The sequence below is a fragment of the Lissotriton vulgaris genome, chromosome 5 (genome assembly GCF_964263255.1).
Source record: "Lissotriton vulgaris chromosome 5, aLisVul1.2, whole genome shotgun sequence".
Lineage (NCBI taxonomy): Eukaryota > Metazoa > Chordata > Amphibia > Caudata > Salamandridae > Lissotriton > Lissotriton vulgaris.
In genome coordinates this window covers 2,016,632,028-2,016,650,391 of record NC_141693.1, presented here as the reverse complement: position 1 = coordinate 2,016,650,391, position 18,364 = coordinate 2,016,632,028, and the positions used below count along the sequence as shown (strand labels likewise).

At 56.2% G+C, this 18,364-nt stretch overlaps 1 protein-coding gene across 1 annotated transcript in view; it reads right to left on the bottom strand.

Moving 5' to 3' along the window:
- LOC147718028 (uncharacterized) overlaps window positions 1-18,364 on the bottom strand; it is a 182,902-nt gene that overhangs the window by 20,472 nt on the left and 144,066 nt on the right. Inside the window, exons 7-8 of the mRNA XM_086924845.1 lie at window positions 15,759-15,924; window positions 3,693-3,793 (exon numbers count right to left, since the gene is read on the bottom strand). Of these exons, the coding sequence (XP_086780971.1) occupies window positions 3,693-3,793; window positions 15,759-15,924 (267 nt within the window). The remainder of the gene's footprint in view (window positions 1-3,692; window positions 3,794-15,758; window positions 15,925-18,364) is intronic.

The window sequence follows — 18,364 nt, the reverse complement described above, 5'->3', positions numbered from 1 at the left end:
AGGATGAGGGGAACAGATATAACAAATTTCCAGTATCCTGGGGGTGCTGTAGCAGGTACTTGGTTACTTGTTGCTTGGGTATCCATAGTCAAAGAGTTGCCCAACAATATCCCCAGGCACTTTACAGTATCTTTGGGGTGGGGGGAGTACCAAAGCAGACTGTCCAGCCCAGACTCGAATGGATGTGGACAGAATTGTCAAGAATCATAAGCTCTGTTTTATCCTTATTTGGTTTGAGGCAGGCGCTGTTCATCCATTTGGAAGGGTCTACGGTGGTGGAAAAGGGGTCTTGGTTGTGAGAGAAAGAAGACCAACTGTGTGTCGACCATATACAAGATTATAGTAATCCCAGCTGGGAGGACGATCTCTGCTAGGGGCGCATGTACACGTTAAATAGTGTTGGGCTCAGTGACGAGCCCTGATGTGCTCCACAATTAAGCTGAACGGTATGCGAGGTGCACCATCCTTCGAAGACCTGGAAGGTCCTGTTCTTCAGGAACTAGTGGAGCCCGTAGAGGGCTCGTCCAGAGACCACCGCACCGTACATTACATCAATGAGAATCTCGTGGTTGACAGTGTCAAATGCTGCACTTAGATCAAGGAGAAGGATGACTGCTGAGCCTCCTTGGTTCAGCAGCATTTTAGCTTCCTCCACCACTGCCAGAAGAGCTGTTCCTGCACCATGTTTAGGCCGGAACCCTGTCTGGGTAGGGTGAAGGATGCTGTGGTCTTCTAAAAGTTCTGAGAGGGACGGTTGACATATTTCTCAGGGACTCAACTCAGCCGTGGAGCAGCAAGATTGGCTGATAGTTTCTCTTGTCGAAAGGATCTAGGTTGGGCTTTTTGAGTAATGAATTAACCATGGTGGGTTTTCACACCACCGGTAGTGTTCCTTCGGCTAGGGAGAGGTTTAGCATCTCTAATAGAGTGGACAGGATCTAGTCCGCTGCTTTAGCATAAATGCGTAAGATACACAATTGATGGACGGAATGCAGAACAAGGATAGCTGGAATCCAGTGGCACTGTGAGCCCAGGACCCACATCTGGGCATACCTGGCGCACTTAGGGCGATAAAGCAAAAGACACACAATTGATGGATGGAATGCAGCACAACTCAAAACATTCACCCCCAGTCAAGAGATCTGGGTTAAATCCATCATTCTTTTGCTCAACATGCCACCGCAGTTTAGACCTGGCCATATGCAAATCAGTCTTGACCCTGTCCCTCATGGGAACAGTCCAGACCGAACTGCCAAGCCAGGTCCTCCCTGGACCGGAAACAAGCATCCTAGGACCGGTTTCGGGGTTTCACCAGCATGAATGCATGGCGGAGCCGGGTTCAAACGTGATCCTGACTTGACTTTATTGAGGATGGTAGACAGGTTGTCTAGCGTCATATCAGGAAAAGCTGTTAGGGCGATATTGCCACTTTCCTGTTATTTCCTAATTAGCAAATTAAGGCAGGCTAGATAGATATCATGGATTTTTTTAGGGAAAGAATCTAGCTAAGTCATTGCACCACATATAGAGGGTGCGATAGCCTGACCGTTTGAAGGGGGCTCAAGTAGATTTTTAACAATTTGAAACATTTCGTGTGGTAGATGCAAGATTGATTTTTGTTGCCGTAGTATGTTGCTTGGTCTCTTTTGATTTCAGTGTGGTATTGTATGATGGTTCCTCGGTATTAAAATTTGCTTATTTCACTGTAATCTTTCCTCCACATCCTCTCAGCTTTTTTGCGTACTTGCTTTACCGTCTGGAGGTTGGAGTGTACCAGAGGGCAGATTTGTCTTTGGTGCATCTGGTGAGAGCTGTTATGGGGATCACTTGATTAACTGAGTGTTTGATGTGGTTGATCCACTCAGAGATCTTCCTATTAGCTACAGAAGGGTTGAAGCCCAATTCAGGTTGTGTGTTATTAAGGACCTGTTTCCATAAATCGCCGCGTTGTTTAGCCCAGCTGCGATCATTCCAGGCGGTTGGGGTGGGAGGTAATGGAGTACAACGAAGGTACGTGATCAAGGGGATCACTAAGTGATCCAAACAGATTACTGGGAACGAGTCTTGTACTTGTAGTGAGGTTCGAGTGTGACCTTGACATTGGTGGAGAAAGATGGAAAATGGCTCGACGTCAGTGGAGGGTGAGTGAAGTGTGGCTGGAGCGGCTGGAATCTGGCAGGGTGGTGGATTGAGCGTAACATCAGTAAAGCGTGGCTGAAGTCAGTGAGGAGTGGCTGGTTGGTGGCTGGACCATGACTGGGGCATTGCTGGCACGTGGTTGGAGCATGCCTCGAGCGACAGTGGAGGGTGGCTGGAATGTGACTGAGAGTGCCTGGAGCACCGCTGGAGCACAGCTGCCGCGTGGGTGGAAGGCCACTGCTGTCTTCTGAAGGACAGACCGAGCTCAGGAGCTGAGTGGGAGCCATGTGCATCCTCAGCAGATGGCAGTCCTCTCTGTACAGGGCGGGGAGGTCCGCCAGTCGTCAGCACCCGGACCTGGCTAGTGAAAAAGGTTGTGTGAATATGGGAGCCTGCAATCCTCAGGACTAGAGCAGGCCTTTCTGTCTTTATGGAGAAGGTTTTGTGCACGTGGAGTGAGCTTGTGAGAAAGAGAGAGAGAGAGACTTCCTATCGCCATCTGAAGCACTGTTCCGCAGCCGCTTGAAAACATGGCTATTTTCCTCATTTTAGTTAGGTCCTCCTCTATTTCTGCTGACAGTTTTTAGCGCCGGGACACCTCCGACGGAGGTAGCTGTGCGCTCTACAAGATTCATAAATAATAAATAAATAAATAAATATCGCCACAGGTACGTCACTTTTTACGACGTTCCTGTAGCGATATGGGCTTCGCCTTATTTACAGGATGTGTTGAGTCTCTTAACGTGTCTCAACGCCACCTTGTAAAGAAGGCCCCCTTTCACGCTGGGCGGGCAATGGGTGTCGGGTGGGTGTTCCGTATCAACACCCATTTATTTTAATGCACCCCATGTTTACACAAGTGGCGTAAATAGGAGGCTGCGGCAAAATTAAGACCAGGGAAAGCCTGGTCTTAACATGGCAAAACGAGGAGAAATGCTTGATTTCTACTTGTTTTTGCTGTTTCCATGTGTGCCACACAATGCAGCACACATAGAAACAGCAAAAGGCTATTTGTGAATGTTTATGTGCAGGAAGGGACACCTTCATGCACATAAACATTCATTCCCTCAACGCAGGCACCCTTGCACTATGGTGCAAGGGTGCCTGCGTTGGCACTAGGCAACTTACTTTAGCAGCAGCGCTGGGAGAAATGCAGGTATTTGCCATATTATTGTAAATATGGAGCATTCCTGCATTTCTAAAGTGACGGAGCGCGGCGTTAGCAATTTTGGTCCTAACCCACGCTCCGCCATTTACTTGTAAATATAACCCAGAGTGTGTATGTGGGTGTGTCTAGGTGGGTGGGCGTGTGTGTTGTGTGCATGTCTGTGTGTGTGCGAGTTGTGTTGTGTGTGTGTTGTGTATGGGTGTTTGTGTGTTGTGTGCATGTCTGTGTGTGTGTATTGTGAGTGTGTGTGTGCATGTGTGTGCGTGTGTGTGTGTGTGCATGTTTTGTGTGTGTTGTGTCTGTGATTGTGTCTCTCCTGGTAACATCTCCAGGGGACCCACCGGAGAGCGGCAGCGTGCTGGAGGGCTCAGCCTCCATCTCGTACCTGTGGTCCACTGGAGGCGGGCTGGGCACACGTACAAGGTAGTTCTTTGCTCGTCCTTTCTTCATGAACATGGGCATGGCCAGCATGCGTGAGAAAGGGCCCTGCAAAGAGTACAGAGAAAGCGTCAGGGCATGGCACTTCAACACTGTCAATATCCCACTCCTGCTGGTTGGGCGTCCGACTGCCAGCCTAAGCGCCACTGCCAGCCATGTCCCGCTCCTGCCAGCTCCATGCCCTGCAATTTCACCACAGTGCTGGCCACATCGTGCTCCTGCCAGCTCCATGCCCTGCCCGGCCACCACCACTCTAGGCAATCCCGCTCCTGCCAGGTACATGCCCTGCTGTTTACCCACAGTGCTAGGCAATATCCACCGACTGCCAGCTCAATGCAGTGCCATACCACTGCAGTGCTGCCTACCCCCTCACACAGTCACCTCCATTCCCTGTCATACCATTCTGAATTCTTTTTGTTTTATAACAATGTAATCCTGCATGAATGGCGGCCATCTTGATTCACCGGCAGCCATTTTGCATGCCTGTGTTGTTCCCTCTAGCTGCCCGGCCCGGGCCCTCTCCCTTCCCACGTGCTCCAGCCTCGCTTTCACCCTTTGTGCTCCAATGAGATCGCAGAATTCAGGTAGCGCAGCAGTGAGGCTCCCTCAATACATTTTAGATTTAAGGTCTTTTCCCCCACACTTCTCTTGAGAAAGCTGAGCATCTGCGTACTCCCACGTACGATCCTGTGGCCTCACCTTCCTACAACCGCTTATATGAAGAACATGTATAAAAGTGGGGGCATTCGGGGGGGATGTATTATATGCCCAGTCGCTTTGGGAAGACACAACTCTGTCTCTCTGTGGCATATTATTGATATTTTGCTTATTTTTGCACCATAAATATATTTTAGGCTTCCGGTAGGCTCGGGCCTGCTGTTTCCTTACACAGCAGCATCATGGGGTTGGCCACAATCCAACTCTGCCATGGGACTCCCACGCCCACACTCTCCCAGCAGAGTGTACATTCCACCATTGACAACTGTGGTCCCTCGCCCACCCCAGTGGAGCCTACATCCACCACTGTCAAGTCAAGTAGTTTGTTTGCAAAGTTAATTAAAACCGTTGCAATAAAAACAATATATTCAATTAAAAACTATCACAAACATATATAAAACTCTTGTGTCTAAAAACTGTGCTAACAAATTTGCTAGTTTTGTGCAGTTATAGAAGCATAAATAACTTGTCAGTTTTATAATCTTGAATTATATGTTCAAAAATGCCCTCAAACCCACTGACAGCTGTGGTCCCACACCTGCCCCAGTAGAGTCTGTATTCCAACTCTGACAACTGGGGTCCCACACTCACCCTAGTGGTGTCTACATTCCACCACAGACAGCTGTGGCCCCACTTCCGAAAACTTCCAAACATGGGCCTTGCCACCACAGTACTGCTCTCTTCATCCATTCTGTTGGACAGGCCACGTGACGGGCCGCTCTCCCCCGGCTCGACCAAGCCCGAGCCAGTCATACAAGCACCACACCCCACCATTGCACGTCCTACGTCCCCTCAGGGACACCTGCCCCCGAGCATGATAACCTCGTGGGTCCGATCCACGGCCGACCCACGCGCCCAGCCCGGGCCGCCATCTTGGACACTTCGCCACGAGGCCGCCTGGCCCCCGATCGACCTCAACCCTGGGCCTAGCCCGGCCTCAGACATTCCGGCACCACCCTCCACCCAGGAGGTGAGCGAGCTACTTGGCCAGTCAATGGGAGAAAGAGGTGTCGATGGTTCTCCCCCGGCCAGTGCCGCTCGCCCATCGCCTCCCCGGGCGCTGGCTCCACCCCCCTGCTGGGTGTCTGGACTCCCTCATCCCGGACCTCCCGACCTCCAAGTGCGAGGGTCCGGACATCAAAGCACGCCAGCCCTATAACTGGGGCAGCTCCAGAACAGGAAGGCAGTTGTATCTTGGAGTCGAGAGACGAAAGAAGAACTCATCCTGGACGGACTACTGGCGCTGCCGTAGCTCTGTCCTGTGCACCATCATCCTGCCTGTTGGCGCTGCCACAGCCGTCGTAACCTTCATCCTTCACCGTCGTCCGGATCTGCTGGCGAGGCCGCGGACCGTTGTAACTGTCATCTGCATCGGGACCTGCTTGGCTTCTCCACGGCCCGTCGACCATCCTTCATCCATCTCGGGACCTGCTTGGCTTCTCCACGGCCCGTCGACCACCCTTCCTCCATCTCGGGACCTGCTTGGCTCCTCCACGGCCCGATCAGCAACCACGCCGAGCTCGAGGATTGAGAGCTATTGAACTCGTTGGTAATTAAGACTGTCCCGCTACCCTTTTCCTCAACCAGAGATCAGAACCGAGGGGACCCCTGAGTCCAGACCTCCTTGTATTATATCAACGTAACCTAAGAAGTGCATATAAAGTCTCGTTAACCTTCAATCTTGTGTGGTGTCCGTCTGTGGGGGGGAAGTTACTTATCTGTACAGTCGTTGGAGACGGCTCTCCCTGGAGACCTCTCCCCGTAATCTCGGCCGACCCTCCCGGTCCGTCTAACATTGGTGGCCAGCGGCGCGATCCGAATCACCGCATAACGTACAGAGAGTAGCTCACCCCACAACGAACAACAATGTCGACTAAAGAGAGCGGATCAACTGAGAAGTTCCAAATGGAAAAGCTAGAGGAATACAGCCATCGTGAACTAAAGCAGTTCTGCATCGAACTAGGTATCGCTACCACCGGACTAAGTACCAAGGACGATTTTAAGCATGCCCTAGAATCTTGGGCAGAGACCGGGGATGTCGAAGCCCCGGAGCAAAGCACCGCGAAAAAGACCAACACGGCCCCTGAAGAGCAAAGAACGGGTCTCTCGCAAGACGAGATCCAAGAAAGAGAAAAAGCCCGACTACACGAACTTGAAATGGCCCGACTCAAGATGGACATAGAACTCAAATTGGCCGAGCAAAAAATAAACTTAGAGCACCTTCGCCTCCGAGAAGAAAGAGAGGAGAAACAGAGGCAAAGGGAGCTCGAGGAAAAAAGACTAACGTACGAGCACGAGCGGAACCTAGCCGAGATCAACCTGCGCAAACAGAATAAAGAATTAGGGGTGCCCGACAGACCGTCCACCCCCGGGACCACGGACAAAAAAGTGCACATCCCCAAGGATGTGGTCCGAGAATATTTTCGAGAAGACGACATCCAGCAATGGTTTAAAGCATATGAAATCGCGATGACTGCGCACCGGATCGATAGAGCCGACTGGGGAGCCGGCCTATGGGGCAAATTCCTCAATGAGGGCCGCGATACTCTGTTACAGCTCCCAGACCACCAGATGACCTCCTACGACCATATGAAAGCGGCCCTCCTCACTCGCTATGGCCTCACGCCCGAGATGTACCGTCAGAGGTTCCGAGACTGCACACGCATTCCAGGTACAACTTGGGTGGACTATGTAACGTACTTTAGCCGAGCCTTCGAAGGCTGGATCAGAGGGAACAACGTCACGACCTACGAGCAGTTGTTCAATCTGATGGTATGGGAGCATCTGTCCAACAACTGCTTCATTGAACTACGCCAACACCTCCTCGACAGCAAGTTAACCGATCCCCGGCAGCTCGCAGCCGAAGCTGACCGGTGGGAGATCACCCGAGTGGGCCGGAATGGGTCCTACGAGCAGAACAGGAACAACAATGGTCACCACCGATCCAGAGGAGGAGGAGGGGGCCAAGGACGAGGAAGAGACAACACTCCGGCCGCCCCCACTACCAGCACCACCCCCCCGGCCAACCGGGGCAGCACCCCGGCGCGACCGGGATACAGAGCCAATGTTACATGTCACCGATGCCAACGAGTCGGCCACTATGCAAATGACCCAAGCTGCCCGCAGTATCAGAGCCCAAGACCCCGCCAGGTGACCGCCGCGGCACTAGGGGAAGAACAGATCTCCGAGGAACAAGAAACAGACGAGCAAGAGTATCAAGGGTGGGAGCCAGCCGCCATGACTCTCGCGTGCTTAGGGGGAAGAGACATGGTCCCGCGGGTCCCCCTACCCGCTAACACCCAGAAGTACGGCCAATGGGTGAGCATCAATGGACAACGGGCCGAAGCCCTTCGAGACACCGGGGCCAGTGTGACAGCCGTCCGCTGTCATCTGGTGACCCCAGAGCAATATCTACCGAACATTCTCTGCCCTGTACGATCAGCCGACAACTCGGAGAGTCTGTGTCGGATGGCCTGCGTCCCCTTTGAATGGGGAGGGGTCTCCGGCATGTTGAAAGTAACGGTCCGAGACGACGCCCCCGTGGACTGCCTCCTCGGAAATGACCTGGAAAGCTCCCCGTGGGCAGCCGTGGAGCGAAAAGAACACTTGGGGATGTTGGGCGTCCCAGACTGGGCGTGCGTCACCACCCGGTCTATGGCCGCCCGTGCCAACCATCACCCGGAAGAACCAGAATGGCCGGCGCCTCCGCCTCCGGTCGCCCCCGCCGAGACCCCCGACCAGTGCATCCCCCTCGAACCTGCCCAACCTTCCGACCTTGCTAATCTCGACCAGTGGGCTCAAGAAGGGGGGCCCACACAAGAACAATTTCGTCAGGAGCAGAAGACCTGTCCCTCCCTTGAGGGACTCCGACAACAAGCGCTCGCCCAAAGCGCAGGGGATACCTCCGGAGCTCATTGGGTCTACTGGGACAATGACCTACTGTACAGCGAGCAACGAATCGCCGAGCTGGGGGCCAACCGAGTACTAGTGGTGCCACTCCGCTTTAGAGACTTCCTGCTAAATCTGGCCCACGATGTCCCCCTGGCAGGGCACCTGGGACAAGATAAAACCTACAGCCGCCTAGTGACCCACTTCTTCTGGCCAAAAATGAGAAACGATGTGCACCAGCATTGCCGATCTTGTCCCACGTGCCAAGCCAGTGGGAAGAGCGGCCGCAAATTAAAGGCCCCCCTGCAACCCTTTCCCGTAGTCACAACCCCATTTGAGAGGGTCGGAATAGACATTGTGGGACCCCTAGACCCACGTACAAGACAAGGCCATCGCTTCATCCTAGTACTAGTGGACCACGCCACCCGCTACCCTGAGGCTATTCCTCTCCGGACCGTCACAGCCCCAGTGGTCGGCAGGGCCCTGATGGGGATCTTCTCCCGTGTGGGGTTCCCCCGAGAAGTCGTCAGTGACAGAGGCACGAACTTTATTTCCAAATACATGAAGTCCCTCTGGCAACAGTGTGGGGTCACCTACCGCTTCACGACCCCCTATCACCCCCAAGGAAACGGACTTGTTGAACGGTTCAATCGCACACTAAAAGGGATGATCGGGGGATTGGAAGAACCCCTCCGTCGCCAGTGGGACGTGCTGCTGCCGTGCCTCCTCTTCGCCTACCGGGAGGTCCCACAGAAGTCCCTAGGCTTCAGCCCATTCGAGCTGCTCTATGGGCACCCAGTACGGGGGCCACTCAGCCTGATCAAAGAAGGCTGGGAGTTGCCTCCGGCCAAGAGTCCTCCAGATGTCTTCCGGTACCTCCTCACCCTCCGCAACCAGTCCCAGCGGTTCAGAGACCTAGCGAAAGCCAACCTAGAGGCCAGTCAAGAGGACATGAAGAGATGGTATGACCAGAACACCTCATCTATTGAATTCGAGCCGGGGCAACAGGTCTGGGTAATGTCCCCCACAGAACCGTGCGCTCTCCAAGACAAATGGACGGGACCCTTCAAGGTAATCGAGCGCAAGGGACCCGCCACCTATCTGATCGATATGGAGTCCGCCCGGAATCCGCTCCGAGTCCTCCACACCAACAGACTGAAACCCCACTTTGCACGAACAGAACTCAGCCTCTTGATGGCCACAGACAACGGGGTTGAGGACGACTCCGAGCCTCTCCCTGACCTCTTGCGGACCCAGGAGCAAGACGGCTCCGTGGATGGGGTCCGACTCTCGGAGACCCTCACCCAGGAACAACGCCAAGAGTGCCAAGCCCTCCTATCACGATTTGCCAGCCTGTTCTCCCTCACCCCAGGTGTCACTTCCTGGTGTGTGCACGATGTGGACACCGGAGACAGCCCTCCTATCCGCCACCGGGCCTACCGCGTACCTGATCGGGTACGGGCCTGCATCCAGGCGGAAGTAACTAAGATGCTCACGCTCGGGGTCATCGAGCCCTCCGACAGTCCATGGGCCAGCCCGGTCGTACTGGTCCCCAAAGCAGCCGCCCCCGGAACCACACCCGAACTCCGGTTCTGTGTCGACTACCGGGGCCTGAATGAAGTCACCAGAACGGACGCACACCCCATCCCCCGGGCAGATGAACTGGTCGACCGAATGGGCGCTGCCCGTTACCTCAGCATCTTCGATCTAACGGCAGGCTATTGGCAGATCGGCCTCACACCCCGAGCACAAGAACGTTCTGCCTTCTCCACCCCCGATGGCCACTATCACTTCACGGTCATGCCCTTCGGCATGAAAAATGCCCCAGCGACTTTCCAACGGCTCGTCAATCAGGTCCTGGCGGGGCTCGAAGAGTTCAGCGCCGCCTACCTGGACGACATCGCTGTGTACAGCCACCACTGGACCGAGCACCTCCACCACCTCCAGGCAGTGTTGCAAGCCCTTCAGCGAGCTGGCCTCACGATCAAGGCCAGCAAATGTCAAATTGGACAAGGGTCAGTGACCTACCTCGGACACCAAGTGGGAAGCGGTCTAGTGGCCCCTCTTCAACTGAAAATTGCCGCCATCCAGAACTGGCAACCCCCTAACACTCAAACTGAGGTGCGAGCCTTCCTGGGCCTCACGGGCTACTACCGAAGGTTCGTGAAAGACTATGGTACCATCGTGGGGCCTCTCACCGAACTCACGTCGAAAAATCAGCCCAAGAAGGTGAACTGGACCCCAGAGTGTCAAGCGGCCTTCGAACAGCTAAAGGCCGCCATGTGTTCCGCTCCTGTACTCCAGGCCCCAGACTACAGCCGGGAGTTCGTCGTCCAGACGGACGCCTCCGACCAGGGCATTGGGGCGGTCCTGTCCCAGGTGAACACCGAAGGCCTTGATCAACCGGTGGCCTTCATCAGCCGGAGACTCCTACCACGGGAGCAACGCTGGAGCACCATAGAGAGGGAAGCCTTCGCTGTGGTATGGGCCCTCAAGAAGCTCCGACCCTACCTTTTTGGCACCCACTTCCGGGTGCAGACTGACCACCGACCCCTGCAATGGTTGATGCATATGCGGGGGGAAAACCCAAAACTGCTACGCTGGTCCATCTCCTTGCAAGGTATGGACTTTACCGTTGAACACCGGCCTGGGTCTGACCACGCCAACGCGGATGGCCTGTCCCGGTTTTTCCGCCTCGACGAAGAGAGTCCCCAAGAGGATGGGTAACTCTCCCCGCCTTCAGCTGGGGGGGACGCATGTTGGACAGGCCACGTGACGGGCCGCTCTCCCCCGGCTCGACCAAGCCCGAGCCAGTCATACAAGCACCACACCCCACCATTGCACGTCCTACGTCCCCTCAGGGACACCTGCCCCCGAGCATGATAACCTCGTGGGTCCGATCCACGGCCGACCCACGCGCCCAGCCCGGGCCGCCATCTTGGACACTTCGCCACGAGGCCGCCTGGCCCCCGATCGACCTCAACCCTGGGCCTAGCCCGGCCTCAGACATTCCGGCACCACCCTCCACCCAGGAGGTGAGCGAGCTACTTGGCCAGTCAATGGGAGAAAGAGGTGTCGATGGTTCTCCCCCGGCCAGTGCCGCTCGCCCATCGCCTCCCCGGGCGCTGGCTCCACCCCCCTGCTGGGTGTCTGGACTCCCTCATCCCGGACCTCCCGACCTCCAAGTGCGAGGGTCCGGACATCAAAGCACGCCAGCCCTATAACTGGGGCAGCTCCAGAACAGGAAGGCAGTTGTATCTTGGAGTCGAGAGACGAAAGAAGAACTCATCCTGGACGGACTACTGGCGCTGCCGTAGCTCTGTCCTGTGCACCATCATCCTGCCTGTTGGCGCTGCCACAGCCGTCGTAACCTTCATCCTTCACCGTCGTCCGGATCTGCTGGCGAGGCCGCGGACCGTTGTAACTGTCATCTGCATCGGGACCTGCTTGGCTTCTCCACGGCCCGTCGACCATCCTTCATCCATCTCGGGACCTGCTTGGCTTCTCCACGGCCCGTCGACCACCCTTCCTCCATCTCGGGACCTGCTTGGCTCCTCCACGGCCCGATCAGCAACCACGCCGAGCTCGAGGATTGAGAGCTATTGAACTCATTGGTAATTAAGACTGTCCCGCTACCCTTTTCCTCAACCAGAGATCAGAACCGAGGGGACCCCTGAGTCCAGACCTCCTTGTATTATATCAACGTAACCTAAGAAGTGCATATAAAGTCTCGTTAACCTTCAATCTTGTGTGGTGTCCGTCTGTGGGGGGGAAGTTACTTATCTGTACAGTCGTTGGAGACGGCTCTCCCTGGAGACCTCTCCCCGTAATCTCGGCCGACCCTCCCGGTCCGTCTAACACATTCACTGTCAGTGTGTCTCTACCCCAACACAATACACATCTTACCGCATCCAAAGTTCTGCCCACATCCTGATTCCACATCCCAGTACTGCCAGCTGAGTACCCTTCCCTGCCATGATAGTGCTACTCAAACCCCACCACCGCCGGCAGTGTGCCCCCTCCCAACATAGTGCACATGCTGTCACTGACAGAAGTCTGCCCACACTCCAAGACCATATTCCACGAATGCCAACTCTGTGCCCTGCCCCAACAGTGCTGCCCACATCCTTACGCAACCTATGTGCCCCCACATAGCACTCCCACCACTGCCAGCTGTGCGCCCCATCTCAGTACAGCCCACACCCCACTACGGACTGATGTGTGCCCCAACACAGAACAGGCCTTACCTAGCCTGGCCAGGTGTGTACCCTACCTTGCTACCATGATGCTATCCACACCCCACCACCACCCACTGAGCGCCTTCACCCACCACAGTGCCATCCACACCCCGCCACAACCAACCAGGCACCTTCACCCACCACAGTGCTATCCACACCCTGCCACCACCCATGGAGCACCTTCACCCACCACAGTGCTATCCACACCCCGCCACCACCACCCACTGAGCGCCTTCACCCATCACAGTGCAATCCACCCCCCACCACCACCCACGGAGCACCTTCACCCACCACAGTGCCATCCACACCCCACCACCACCCATGGAGCACCTTCACCCACCACAGTGCTATCCACACCCCGCCACCACCACCCAGGCGCCTTCACCCACCACAGTGCTATCCACACCCCACCACCACCACCCACTGAGCGCCTTCACCCACCACAGTGCTATCCACACCCCGCCACCACCCATGGAGCACCTTCACCCATCACAGTGCAATCCACCCCCCACCACCACCCACGGAGCACCTTCACCCACCACAGTGCTATCCACACCCCACCACCACCCACTAGGCACCTTCACCCACCACAGTGCAATCCACCCCCCACCACCACCCATGGAGCACCTTCACCCACCACAGTGCTATCCACACCCCGCCACCACCACCCACTGAGCACCTTCACCCACCACAGTGCAATCCACACCCCACCACAACCAACCAGGCGCTTTCAGCCACCACAGTGCCATCCACACCCCACCACCACCCATGGAGCGCCTTCACCCACCACAGTGCTATCCACACCCTGCCACAACCAACCAGGTGCTTTCACCCACCACAGTGCCATCCACACCCCACCACCTCCCACTGAGCGCCTTCACCCACCACAGTGCTATCCACACCCCGCCACCACCACCCAGGCGCCTTCACCCACCACAGTGCTATCCACACTCCACCACCACCCACGGAGCACCTTCACCCACCACAGTGCCATCCACACCCCACCACCACCCATGGAGCACCTTCACCCACCACAGTGCTATCCACACCCCACCACCACCCATGGAGCACCTTCACCCACCACAGTGCTATCCACACCCCACCACCACCCATGGAGCACCTTCACCCACCACAGTGCTATCCACACCCCGCCACCACCACCCAGGCGCCTTCACCCACCACAGTGCTATCCACACCCCGCCACCACCCATGGAGCACCTTCACCCACCACAGTGCTATCCACACCCCGCCACCACCACCCACTGAGCGCCTTCACCCACCACAGTGCTATCCACACCCCGCCACCACCCATGGAGCACCTTCACCCATCACAGTGCAATCCACCCCCCACCACCACCCACGGAGCACCTTCACCCACCACAGTGCTATCCACACCCCACCACCACCCACTAGGCACCTTCACCCACCACAGTGCAATCCACCCCCCACCACCACCCATGGAGCACCTTCACCCACCACAGTGCTATCCACACCCCGCCACCACCACCCACTGAGCACCGTCACCCACCACAGTGCAATCCACACCCCACCACAACCAACCAGGCGCTTTCAGCCACCACAGTGCCATCCACACCCCACCACCACCCATGGAGCGCCTTCACCCACCACAGTGCTATCCACACCCTGCCACAACCAACCAGGTGCTTTCACCCACCACAGTGCCATCCACACCCCACCACCTCCCACTGAGCGCCTTCACCCACCACAGTGCTATCCACACCCCACCACCACCCACTAGGCGCCTTCACCCACCACAGTGCTATCCACACCCCACCACCACCCACTGAGCGCCTTCACCCACCACAGTGCAATCCACACCCCACCACCACCCACTAGGCGCCTTCACCCACCACAGTGCTATCCACACCCCACCACCACCCACTGAGCGCTTTCACCCACCACAGTGCTATCCACCCCCCACCACAACCAACCAGGTGCCTTCACCCACCACAGTGCCATCCACACCCCACCACCACCCACTGAGCGCCTTCACCCACCACAGTGCAATCCACACCCCACCACAACCAACCAGGTGCCTTCACCCACCACAGTGCCATCCACACCCCACCACCACCCACTGAGCGCTTTCACCCACCACAGTGCTATCCACCCCCCACCACAACCAACCAGGTGCCTTCACCCACCACAGTGCCATCCACACCCCGCCACCACCACCCAGGCGCCTTCACCCACCACAGTGCTATCCACACCCCACCACCACCCATGGAGCACCTTCACCCACCACAGTGCTATCCACACCCCGCCGCCACCACCCACTGAGCGCCTTCACCCACCACAGTGCAATCCACACCCCACCACAACCAACCAGGCGCTTTCACCCACCACAGTGCCATCCACACCCCACCACCAACCACTGAGCGCCTTCACCCACCACAGTGCTATCCACACCCGCCACAACCAACCAGGCGCTTTCACCCACCACAGTGCCATCCACACCCCGCCACCACCACCCAGGTGCCTTCACCCACCACAGTGCTATCAACACCCCACCACCACCCACTGAGCGCCTTCACCCACCACAGTGCTATCCACACCCCGCCACCACCACCCAGGCGCCTTCACCCACCACAGTGCTATCCACACCCCACCACCACCCATGGAGCACCTTCACCCACCACAGTGCTATCCACACCCCGCCGCCACCACCCACTGAGCGCCTTCACCCACCACAGTGCAATCCACACCCCGCCACCACCACCCAGGTGCCTTCACCCACCACAGTGCTATCAACACCCCACCACCACCCACTGAGCGCCTTCACCCACCACAGTGCTATCCACACCCCGCCACCACCACCCAGGCGCCTTCACCCACCACAGTGCTATCCACACCCCACCACCACCCATGGAGCACCTTCACCCACCACAGTGCTATCCACACCCCGCCGCCACCACCCACTGAGCGCCTTCACCCACCACAGTGCAATCCACACCCCACCACAACCAACCAGGCGCTTTCACCCACCACAGTGCCATCCACACCCCACCACCAACCACTGAGCGCCTTCACCCACCACAGTGCTATCCACACCCGCCACAACCAACCAGGCGCTTTCACCCACCACAGTGCCATCCACACCCCACCACCACCCACTGGAACACATATGCTGCCCACCTCACTCCGTCTACCTGCTTTGTGTCCGGTGGGTAGGGCATTCGGCCCAGTGCAAGCTCCTGCCCTGGTACAGACAGGTACCCACCACTGGTGCCATTCCAGTGAAGGGACTGTTCGTGGGTTGGCGGAGATTTTCCCACAACGGCCACATGGTCCTGGGCAGGCACAGTCTTCATACACCTAAAAGAGACAAACTAAAATGGTATCTAAGACAAATACCTGGGCACCCGCTAACAGTGAGAGCTGCACTACAGCATGGCAGTGCCAGGGCAGGCTCACAGGAAGGAAGACAACAAGGCAAACATTGGTAGGACCAGATGTCAATGCGCAAGCCCTCAAGAGCTACGAGATAAGGTGACAGTGGGGGAGTCAGGAGAGGGAAGGACAGAGGGTGCTCTCTAGAGATGGAAAGACAGTGATGGCCCAGGGTGTAAGGGGATTGAGAGCTCCTAAGAGATATGGTGGCAGTGGGAGCTTCCAAAATATGAGTGGATGGGTAGCGTGCATATCCTCAGACAACAGTGGGAACCCTAAGAGATAAGGTGACTGTAGTTGCTCCCAAGAGGTAAGGTGACAGCAGCTCTCCCAAGAGGTAAGATGACAGCAGCTCTCCCAAGAGGTAAGGTGACAGTGGCTGTCCCAAGAGGTAAGGTGACAGTGGGCTCTCCCAAAAGGTAAGGTGACAGCAGCTCTCCCGAGAGGTAAGGTGACAGTGGCTGTCCCAAGAGGTAAGGTGACAGCGGGCTATCCCAAGAGGTAAGGTGACAGTGGGCTCTCCCAAGAGGTAAGGTGACAGTGGCTGTCCCAAGAGGTAAGGTGACAGTGGGCTCTCCCAAGAGGTAAGGTGACAGCAGTTCTCCCGAGAGGTAAGGTGACAGCGGGCTCTCCCAAGAGGTAAGATAACAGCAGATCTCCCAAGAGGTAAGGTGACAGTGGGCCATCCCAAGAGGTAAGATAACAGCAGATCTCCCAAGAGGTAAGGTGACAGCGGCCTCTCCCAAGAGGTAAAGCGACAGCAGGCTCTCCTAAGAGGTGAGGTGACAGTGGGCTCTCCCAAGAGGTAAGGTGACAGCAGCTCTCCCAAGAGGTAAGGTGACAGTGGCTGTCCCAAGAGGTAAGGTGACAGTGGGCTCTCCCAAGAGGTAAAGCGACAGCAGGCTCTCCTAAGAGGTGAGGTGACAGTGGGCTATCCCAAGAGATAAGATGACAGCGTCTTCCAAGATGTAAGGTACAGTAGCCTCTCCCAAGAGGTAAGAGGACAGTGGGCTCTCCCAAGAGGTAAGTTGACAGCTGTCTCTTCCAAGAGGTAAGGAGATAGTGGGCTCTCCCAAGAAGTAAGATGACAGCGGACTCTCCCAAGAGGTAAGGTGACATCAGCCTCTCCCAAGAGGTAAGAGGACAGTGGGCTTTCCCAAGAGGTAAGGCGACAGCAGATTCTCCCAAGAGGTAAGGTGACAGTGGGCTCTCCCAAGAGGTAAGGCGACAGCAGATTCTCCCAAGAGGTAAGGTGACAGTGGGCTCTCCCAAGAGGTACGGCAACAGCGGCCTCTCCCAAGAGGTAATATGACAACAGGATCTCGCAAGAAGTAAGCCGACACCAGGCTCTCCCAAGTGGTAAGGTGACAGCGGCTCTCCCAAGATGTAAGGTGACAGCAGACTCTCCCAAGAGGTAAGACAACAACAGGCTCTCCCAAGAGGTAAGATGACAGCAGGATCTCGCAAGAAGTAAGCCGACACCAGGCTCTCCCAAGAGGTAAGATGACAGCGGCTCTCCCAAAAGGTAAGGCAAGCAGACTCTTGCAAGAGGTAAGGTGACAGCGGCTCACCCAAGAGGTAAGGTGGCAGGGGCTCTCCCAAGAAGTAAGCTGACAGTGGGCTATCCCAAGAGGTAAGGCGACACCAGGCTCTCCCAAGAGGTAAGATGACAGCAGCTCTCCCAAGAGGTAAGGGGACAGGTGGCTCTCCCAAGAGGTAAGGGGACAGGTAGCTCTCCCAAGAGATAAGATGACAGCAGCTCTCCCAAGAAGTAAGGTGACAGCAGGCTCTCCCAAGAGATAAGGTGACAGCGTACTCTCCCAAGAGGTAAGGCGACAGCAGGCTCTCTCAAGAGGTAAGGTGACAGCTGCTCTCTCAAATGGTAAGGCAACAGCAGGCTCTCCCAAGAGGTTAGATGACAGTGACTCTCCCAAGAGGTAGGTCGACAGCAGGCTCCCCCAAGAAGTAAGATGACAGCGACTCTCCCAAGAGGTAAGGTGACAGTGGGCTCTCCCAAAGAAGTAAGGTGACAGTGGGCTCTCCCAAGAGGTAGGGTGACAGTGGGCTCTCCCAAGAAGTAAGATGACAGCGGCTCTCCCAAGAGTTAAGATGACAGCGGGCTCTCCCAAGAGTTAAGTCGACAGCAGCCTCTCCCAAGAGGTGAGGTGACAGCGGCTCTCCCAAGATGTTAGATGACAGTGGCCACTTGCAAAAGGTAAGGTGACAGCGGCCTCCCCCAAGAGGTAAGGTGACAGCAGGCTCCCCATAAGAGGTAAGATGACAGGGGGCTCTCCCAAGGGGTAAGGTGACAGCGGGCTCTCTCAAGACTTAAGGTGATAGCGGACTTTCCTAAAAGTTAAGGTGA